Here is a 10,349-nt window from a genome sequence, read left to right as displayed (position 1 = left end):
AACAATGAATTAGATAAGGCAAGCATTTTGTTTGATACTAATTTTCCAAACACAAATCAGGCACAAATCTGGTTATTAATGTCACAGTTGTATAATTTACGAATTTCAAAAGTGTAATTTACTTTTTCGATTTTTTGTTCTAAAATTAACTTGTAATATAATTTTTGATCAATTCTGTAATCATATATTCCTTTTGTTTTTGTGTAACTTCATTCTTAACAAAAAGTTTTGTAAGCCCAGTATACAGGGGCGGATCTAGGATTTTCTCGAGGGGGGGCGGATTTTCAAAAAATTTTCCAAAATTTTGACGACCTTTTTTTTTAGGTCAAACAAATTGATTTTTCCCAAAGCACTGTTTTGCCCCTATTTTGGCAAAATTTTGTGCTCCGCAGGCAAATTTTTGAAAAAATAGTCAAAAAAGCCGTTTTTGGGCACTTTTTGAAAAATTTTGACAAAAAAATCGCGTTTTTTTAGGCGCGCGCTCCCCCTCAAAGTTAGTATATATTGGCGCCCAAGGCGCCTTAGAAAAAATTTAAGTTCGGTCGGCCAAAAATGGATTTCTGAAAAAGTATCAAAGGGGGGACCCTTTGCGTCGGCAGGGGGTCGAATCCCTGAGGGGGGAGCGTCCGCCCCCCTCGCCCCCCCCCTAAATCCGCCCCTGCCAGTATATATTGTCCAAATTCATAAAAAGTTATTGTCTTAATTCCGTTTTTACGGTTGTCCAACTTCCTGGTTCCCATTTTTCTCTCTGTATTCTTTCTTCATAACTATTATTTAAAAAACTTGGCTTCAAAGCAGAAAGCATGCAACCTAAAAGTTTTTTCTGTTATACGGCCTAAATTATCAAACTGTTTCTTAAGCTTCTGTTTTTATTGAAAACAGAAGCTTACTGGGCTGAGGTTTCTTTTCACTGATCTGAAACCCACCTAATCAAATTCGAGCCTGAAGATCAAACTTTCAAAATAACCAAAACGAAACATCTTTTGGGCCATACAACAGAAAAGACCCCAATGTAATTAGGCCTACTTATATCAAAACAAGAACCCTGATTGTTCGCGCTGTACATTAAAGTGCCTCAAATAAAGTGCCTCAAATAAAGTGCCTAAAATAGCAGTAAGCAGATAGCTTTGCAAACATTGACACCAAAAAGCAGACCATTTTTCCAAATAATTTTTATGATTATGTTTGTAAAGTAAAATACACTTTTTCTCATGAAATTTAATGCAAACTTGATCCTGGTTAAATCAGCTCAATCGATGTGCAAAATGCTCAAATTCAGTCTTCAAAGTGCGTTTTTGACAGTTTTTAATGGCTCGTCTAAGCTTTCTAAGCGCGTGTCTTTGATTGGCTATTTTAGTGTCATCATAAATCTGTCTAAGTTTCTAAGCACGCGTCTTTATTAGATTATTTTAGTGTTTTAATAGGTGATTAAAAAACAATCCGACCACCTGGAATTTAACCCTGGAGTAGGGCAGGATTTTGAGTTCCCGTCAATTTTTAGTCCTTCAAAGAACGTTTGCAGAGTCTCAAAGCTGAGATCTTAAAAAAGTTTTCCATCGAGTATTGAATCCAAACACCTCCTTCATCCAAAAACAAATTTGAAGCCAAAAACAAAGTTATCTCAGTGCCAAGAATTATTGGTATGGTTTTTTTGGCTGATGACATTGACATCTGCAGTTAAAAACCAGGTACCAAAAAACTAGTTCAGTGTTTTGACGCAGATCAACGCAGAAAACTAAACCACACATTATTAGCGGTAAAACAAGAGAAGACCTAAAGATGAGGAAAAATGACTATGAACTGTCATACCATAACTCCACATCTATATATTTATACTGATTGTTATACGTATACGATGGTAAGCATCAGTAAATTTTTAAACAATCATTTAAACTGGTTACCAGATTATTATATACTAAAATCAAAATGTGAAATGTGAAGACTCAAACACTCTGTTTGTTGCACTAATTGAGAACGCAAAGAGCCACTCCCCGTCTGATTTATTGCTACTCTAACCGTTCTTAAATGAGAAAATCGTGGTTAAATTTCAACTTTCATAGGTAAGCTTTTTTGCTCAAAATTGTCTAATTTTAATTATATTCTTTGGTTGGTGGCAATATTTTGCGGAGCTACTACTGAACATACAAAACAATTTATAAGTGCATCTTTTCGAGAAATCAGGGGCCGCAAACTATTCCAAATTGACTTCTGAAGTTGAATACAAAAAAAAATCTTTTTTCTTTTGCGGAAAAATTGACGGAATATTCGTGCTTAATGTGCTTTTTCTAGACAAATTTTTGTAAGACTCAATTGAAAAAAAATCCAATGAGATTGAAATTTAAACAAGACTGCTCGTATCAGGGCGAAGCCCTGAATGTTCCGATTGCCTTTGAACGTTTAAGGAGCAGTAATAACCTATAAAAATAAAATGTAATAAAATAAAATGAAATTTTTTTTTTCTAAAATTTGAATTTTTTTAAAACAAAATCATCCCCCCCACACGCCATATAAAGTACAAAAGGATAGATTTCGCTCCTTGGCACAAATCAATTATGGCAAATAACCTTCTTCCAACCAATTTGGAACAATTTCTAAGACGGATTAAATCTCCGCTTACGCGTTAATAGTGCGAAATATATCGCGCGTTAATTGTCCCAAATTGGCCAAATTGGCAATCTTTAAACCCCCATAACTTTACGAAAAATGATCACAGGTGAAATATCTTTTCAAATTTAAGCTCAAGACAACAATACTTTTTGAATGATATTTAAAAATTCCGTCAAAAATGGCTAGTTAAAAAGTCGAAGTTTGTCTGAAGAAAAAAAAAAACCCACCCCGAGCACAAATATTCCGTTACTTTCGTATCGAAAGTCGGAACAAAAACGTTTCACCCGTTATTTCTATTTGTTCAGTTGTTGTGTTTTCAAAATTTTCTAAGTTTACCAATTTTGAGGAGTTAATCTCTTATAACTTTCCAGTGATAGACTGACGTTTTTTATGTAATACTTTTCATACTTTTTTTATTTAATACTTTTTTTGTAATACTTTTCTATGTAATACTTTTCATACTTTTGTTATTTAATACTTTTTATTTAATACTTTTTTATGTAATTCTAATACTTTTCTATTTTTTCTATGTTCGGGCGATCATTGTCTCAAAGAAAGCAAACTACCAGGGCTAATTGCTCTCTAATTTCGTATCTCAGTTCCAGAAATTTTCCCCTTCAAAACCATTAAAATGTACGTTTTTGCTAAATTTCTAATTATTTTTAAAAAAGCCGACTGAATATATGACCAATTGGTTTTTTTACTCTGAAACTATTTTTTGAAAAATATTGTGATTTTTATATTCCTCATTCTTTGGAAAACCTAGCGCATGATTTCAACCAAATTCAAAAAGAAACTTCAAGTGATTATAAACATACTTCAAGTATTTATTGAGCTATCTACCCGCACGCGGAAATGGGAGGTGAGCTTGTTCAATTGATCCTTCGTTATTAGATGCCAATTACTTCACTTTGAAGCTTCAATTCTTTACTCAACGTTCTAGGTAAAAAACCTCATAACAGTTTGTTTAAAATTTCCTTTAATTTCTATCTTTTTTTAAAAAATTCTAAAACTGCTCCACTTTACGTTCACGCACGATAAAAATTCAGGGTTCAGTTTTTTGAACATTTGTTCATCTTTCGAACCCCCCCCCCCCCAAAAAAAAATCAAACATAGTTGAATGATAAATCACATTGCTTTTCTTTAAAATTTATATGTAATAGCTGCAATTCGAATTCCAATTTTATCAGCAGCTTGCTCTGCGCATTTTCACATTCTAATTTTTTTTTTCAAAATCATGTCGTGTAACTAGCTAAGAAGATATTTGGAACCAAAAAAAGTTTTAAAAGATCAAAAATCAAAGTTTTCCAATTTTTTGACAAAACTTTACAACACTTGATGACATTAGTTTGTTTTTACTGCAATTCTTGATTATTAAAATAATGATTAAAAGCTCATTTTTAAATTTTTTTATTGTTTTTTCCCTGTTTTAGAATTTATTCACAGAAATCATTGTAATCTGAACATTTTTGGGCTACTTGTCCTGCAACCGGCAAAAGTTGTTCAGTTATCAAATATTTATCTTTTTTTTTCAAATTTGCATTACTTTTTATATTATAGTTAGAGAAAAAAATGTTCTCTGCTACTTGCTCACCCACAGGCTACCTTTTTCATGCGTTCAAAATCACATTAATTATAAGGCAAGGGTTGGTTTAGTTCATTCGCTATTCAAGGCGTTTTCAAGGGATCAGCTAATTCATTTATCGGGCTTTTAAATATATCTACAGGAAATGTTGCTTATAATAGAGATATTTGAAAGTAATGATTTTCCCTTTACAATAAATGAAACAGCTCTAAACAGTAACAAAACTGCTCGTATATCAGAACAAAGCCCTGAATGTACCGTCTACCCTTAATCCATATCAAGTACTTTTTGCGAAAAAAAGTTGGAAAAAGAAAAACTTTTGGACAATATCAAAGAAATGAGATAAATTGAGTCGTACAAAAATAACACGATCAATTAGCTAGCCTCGGGGGTTATTCTCATGATGAATCATTAGAAGCTCCTATTCCTATTTGCTGAATGGTTTTTGCAGTGAAAGAAAATAAAAATTAGTAGAACTAGAAATAAAGCAAGCACAGTCTGCACAAAATCAATAATATTAGCGTTTTGTTTTCAAATTTTCAAAATCGCCTAATTGTGAAAAATTGAGTTTTTTGTGCAATGTTTCTTTGATCTGCCAAGGCTTGAAAACAAATGTATCTGCAATCTGCTATTTTCTTAATCGATCAGTATTAAAATAAAGGGCTTGAAAGTATTTGCTTACTTTGAGATTTTTGCGATTTTTTGGGGTTATTGAATGCTCAATTATGATTGGCTGAAAATGAATGAGCAAAAATGTTTAACACTCGTTTCCTTCATCGTGAGTGACGCCATCGATAACCTCAATGGCCAAATTGGCAATTATCAAACTACCAGAACTTGGTTAATTTGATTTACGAGGTTAAATATCTTCTAAAATACATTTGATATCGGAGAGTCAATATCTTCTATGGCGTATAAATTTTTTTTGTTCAAAACTATTTTGATTGCCAAAAATTGACTGAATAAAAAAACTTGCCAGCCATAAATATTCCGTTTTCTTCGAAAGTCAGAACAATAAAAAACTTTCAAATCGGAGCATTTACAAAAATTTGCTTAAACGGGGGGATGTAAACAGGGAGGAAAACCGGGGGGGTTAAGGGTAAACAGGAAGGAAAACCGGGGGGGTTGCAAACAGGGAGAAAAACGGGAGGGGGGGGGGGGGGGTAAACAGGGAAGGAGTAAACGGGGTATATAAGACCAAATTATAAAGATTGAAAAGTGAAATGCAACATTTTCTGAAGCCTAAAAACCTAATACGTAGCAACTGCACTAAACAGGAAATGCGATAACTTTGAAAAAAAAGTTGTCTATTTCATGACTAACCTCTCGAAAAAATCCATTACAATCGATTAACCCCCCCCCCCCCATCTTAGTTTAACCCGTCAAGTTTTTTCATATTTCGGTTTATAGTTCTTTATCCTGATACCATACTATGACCTACCATACTATGGCCTACCATACTATGCTCTAAGTAAGTATAAAATTACAGTTAAAAATGTTTTAGAATTCACTAAAAAATGTTTTGTTTGTTATTGTAGCACACGTGAAATTACGATCTTTGTCGGCAAATGGGCCACCTTTTTTGACCAAGCGTTTGTGATTAAACGATGAAGAGCTCTTCAAAGTTAATAATTATAGGCCATAAAACAGATCTGTGGTAAAAGTGGCTTTTATTCACCGACATCGATAAAATATTTTTATTATTTTACTTTTAATAGTTCATCGACGCATAATTTGTGCCTCTTCTGCTCTGCTTTGTACATATAGAAACACCTGAAAATAGACAAAATTGTTGAATTAATCCCATTTTCAGCCAATCAGATAGGCGCATTAGGAATTCATCCAGCGGAAATTATGGACGATCCTTTTTGGCATTTACCAGAGGCTTGGTATAATTTCGATTCCTTTCACCGGCATAGTCGATAAATCATTTAAGCAAACATTATTCATTGAAAAATTACACAAATGCTTTATAAATATGAAGTACCTACCAATTCCATCATTATTGTGCTTGCTGTCATTTTTTAGCATTCGAATACTCTGCAGTTACAGTTGGACATTGTCATTTGTTTTATACTTTTCTAAAGACAAGTGATTGTAATCTGTTCAAAACCAATTACTTATAGAAAACACACCTTCAAATTATAACTTTTCGTCTTAAGAAGAGTCACACTAATCAAAAATAATAATGAGCTCAGCTGGAAGTTTGTTGTCTTTTGTTTTGTTTATAACGCAAATAAAAAACATCAAATGGCGTTCTGGAACTTCACTTTTTGCTGAGAGCTTATCAATCGGCGATATAAATGGTGAAACGACTCGGGCCTCGTTAGAAAACGACTTGCCAGAGTTCGGCTATAACCTAAGTGCCGATGACGAGTCCATGTTTGCCAGATGGGCCGTGAAATCTTTGCCTGCTGACGGGAACAATCGGCCGGTGTCTGTGAACGTCATGTTGTACCTGGAAAGTCTTCGCGATGTTTCCAGCGACGTTACTCTGGATTTTTACATGATTGAAAACTGGCGTGACTCCAGGTAGAGAACTTCAAAAAAATCATTATAAACTTAGCTTCAAAGCTGGAAATTTAGCTTCAAATGCACATTAAATTTTTTATGAATCATTAGGTAAATTGTTGAAAAATCATGAGTTTGTGCATTGTAACATTTGAGGCTTCATTCAATATGGAAATCAGTAGCGGATTTAGGGACCTCTGTCGACCCAAAGGGACGCTTTGTATTGTTTTGAGATATCGTTTTTTGGCTGACTGAATCTAAAATTTATACTAATTTTGAGTGGGTAGCGCGCACCGAAAAAAAAAACAATTTTTTGGTCAACAGTTTCCAAAAAGGGCCTATAAACGCCTTTTTTAGCTTTCTTCGTCAAAAAATTGCCTGAGGGGCAGAAAGTTTTACCAAAATGCGTTCTGGGAGCGCTAGGAAAACCAATTTGATTGATCTAAAAAAATAAAATGTCTACGAAATTTTCGAGATTTTTTTTGAAAAACCCCCTCGAAAAAAATCCAACATCCGCCCCTAATTGAAATGACGAAAACATTGCCCGAGTCTGACTCACTTTCAAATATAGGATCCATGTTGTTAGATACGTGGGGATGCCAAAGTACGAGCCGAAATGGCGGTCGCCTTTCAACACTGTGAAGCTACCAGGAATAACATCTGAAAAATTCTGGTACCCCGACAGCTATTTCTACCTGGTCAAGGCGGTGACTTTTGATCGCAACGCGCAGTTCATGGAAATCTCCAACGATGGCACCGTGTCTTTTAACCGAAAGGTTAGTGAACACGCCAAACTTCAGTGGCTGTTTTTACCGCAAAAACTCTTGACGGAACTAAAAACTATTTTTTGGGGGAGGTTAAAAATGCACAACGCTTCGGTCAAAACTTTTACGAAACCCAAACATGGCATACGCAGAAGTTTTCGGCTAAGTAGAGTCTTTAGAAAGCTAGAAAATCAATTTGTTCGACCGAGAAAATAGTCCACCTTATGAAAGTCACCCGCGCCCGCCTCAAGAAAGTATTAGATCCCTCCCTGTCGTGTTTGTTTTTGACAATCCTTAGTGTCGTAAAACCTTAGCCCGTGGAGCTGATTTGTAGCAAAGGCTGATCACATCTATTTCGACCTCAAAGTTAATCTATTGTGTAATGAATGGTTTATGACCCAGAATTAAAAAGAAAAATTATGGGCGACTCGATTGTTTGTAATCACTTGAACTGAATATAACCATTGAATTATTTTTTACCCTCTGAAATGATCAAAAGCTGTTTTACGGGTTTTTCCTTCATGGGGGTCGATTAAATTTCAAATATGATCTCTGTAGGTTTAAAACATCGCTCATACCTTCAGCCGAATTAATGAACTGTTTGAAAATAGAGCCCTTTTACTGCCTCAAATATGAACAAGCAACACCTTTCGTGTTTCATTCACTATAAAAAGATCATTGTTGCATTAACGCATATCGGCAGAGTCAATAAAATGCGATAAAAGCAAATTTAAGGCCCCGATTTGTTATTGTTGCTACCATAAATTCTATCCTTTTATGCTTCTAAATATACCTAAACGCCCCCGAAAACCAGGTAGATTTCGCAAGTACTTTGGATTTTGAGATAAAACTATCTTTGATCAAGAACTGATTCGCGACTCGATAAACTTAAGTTTTCAGGAATGAAATAGCTCCGAAGTCGTTTTCTACTTCATAAATGGTCCTATAAATCAAAAGCTTCAAAGCAGGCTTATGTTGCCACCCTGGCTAATTTTCCTAGAAGTGGATCCGCGATGGCAACTATAATTTTTGCTTGTATAATTTATCAAGGTACATTTCAATAAATAGCAAAGTGACGCAATCTCACAGATCAATGGTCCCGATTTTTTCTTAGTAAATTGCTAAGGGGGCTTTGAGTTGTTGAAATTGATGTTGGTGACATGTCTGAAAGTATAGTCTACTTTGAAAATTCTCCAAAAATCTAGCAACATTTCGGGAGCAAATTTTTCTTTGAGTTATACAACGTTTGGAGAACTTAAATAATCCAAAATTTTTGATTTTTCTTTGAAAATGGTTTAAGTTTGCCTGACCCTAAATATTTTTTTCATAAACTATCAAATATTTGTTCTCTTTGATGCTATATACAAAAATAAATCCAAATTTTTTGACACATTTTCTTGGCAATGGCTTATTTTTGTTTACACTTGGTACTCGCTTTGTAAAGTAAATGGAATAGATTCTAAATTGACCCCGAATTGAGAGGCTAATTATCTTATTACCATAGTTAGCTTTTAAGAAAATATCAATTTTCCTAAAATATCAAAAACAAAAAAAAAACAAGTTTTAAGGCTAACATGATTACCTCTAAAAAATATTGTAGCATCAATTATATCTTAATAATAACAAGGATAGCCGGTAACTGCGAAAGACCATAGTTTTAATCAAATACAACAATTTTTTTTTTTAAATTAGTGTCGTTTTTTTGGCGTGGTGTGATAAAAAGAGCTGAGCCAAAAAGTAGAAATTAGGCATATTAGACACTCATTTGTAGAAAAAATTGCTTTGAAAAACAAAAAAAAATTCAAAATTTTTTCAAATTTTTTGCAGTTTTTTTGAAATTTTGAAATTTTGATTACAAAAAAGCAATAAAATACCCAAAAACAAACTACTGTTACTCGAGTAAAATTAGGTTTTTACGTTTTGAATGAGCTATTATAAGATTTTCAGCCATTAAAAAAAGCTATTGTGAGACAGCTCGCTCGTTTTATTCGCTCGAATTAAGACGAAAAACCAAAAATTTCAAACCGGTTTTTCTCGACACTGGGAAAAAAGTTTTAAAATTTTTAATGCCGTTCGATTTACAACTGTTAGGGATTTATTATTTTGTATCACTCGACTTTCTCCGATGATTTTTTGTGGTAGCTGATTTTGCGTGGAAAAAAAAAAACTAAAACACCCAAATACAAGGTTTCTGCCCATTTTTCAAATGGTCGGAACAACAAGATTGTTCTTATATCAGGGCAAAGCCCAGAAGGCTTCCACTGACCTTTTACTGGTATGGAGACAAACTACAATTTTTGGAATGACATATTTTGAATATAAGGTGGTAAATTTTGAGTTGTATACGGAATTACTATGACGCCTTAGTTTGCCTCATTTCAATTATGAGAGATTGTAAGTGCGGGAGAACTCGCAACGCACAATTAATTCGCGTCTTTAAACTATTATAAATTGAACGAGAAGTTAGTAGCCGCAGTAAGGCTAGTGAAAACACACCCATTTGGGAACTTAACGATTCCAACTTCAATCCCTCAGCCGCCAAATGTTTGTTTGTTTTTTTTTGTAAAATTGATCGTAATAAAAAATTAACCTTTATATATTTTTTTTTGGTTTTCTTTAAAATCTCGAACAAATAATTTGTCTTCATATCATTTGAGCGATTTCTCAAAATATTTTGCCGGGAAATTTTGCCTCATTTTGGCAAATCATCCCTCACACACCATGTTGAGTTCTAATTGATATATTATCATCTAGTATGAGTTACTCATGCAAAACCCCGAAAGCTCTTTTTGCCCTTCAACTAGTCTCAAATAGTCGAAATTAATTGAGCAAGGCAAAAAAATTTGATTAACTACAAGTTTTGGATTGCCAAGATCAAAGTT

General features: G+C 33.9%; 1 protein-coding gene across 2 annotated transcripts in view; it reads left to right on the top strand.

Annotated features, from left to right (window-relative positions):
• Nucleotides 1-5,845: 5,845 nt before the first annotated feature.
• LOC134856819 (gamma-aminobutyric acid receptor subunit delta-like) overlaps nucleotides 5,846-10,349 on the top strand; it is a 106,536-nt gene continuing 102,032 nt past the window's right edge. For both annotated transcript variants that reach the window (XM_063873102.1, XM_063873101.1), the window contains exons 1-2: nucleotides 5,846-6,724; nucleotides 7,290-7,479. In XM_063873102.1, the coding sequence (XP_063729172.1) occupies nucleotides 6,381-6,724; nucleotides 7,290-7,479 (534 nt within the window). In that variant the 5' untranslated portion in view covers nucleotides 5,846-6,380. The remainder of the gene's footprint in view (nucleotides 6,725-7,289; nucleotides 7,480-10,349) is intronic.

The sequence above is a fragment of the Symsagittifera roscoffensis genome, chromosome 1 (assembly GCF_963678635.1).
Source record: "Symsagittifera roscoffensis chromosome 1, txSymRosc1.1, whole genome shotgun sequence".
Taxonomy (NCBI): Eukaryota; Metazoa; Xenacoelomorpha; order Acoela; family Convolutidae; genus Symsagittifera; species Symsagittifera roscoffensis.
The sequence above is the reverse complement of the archived record's forward strand: the minus strand, read 5'-3'. Positions and strand labels throughout refer to the sequence as shown.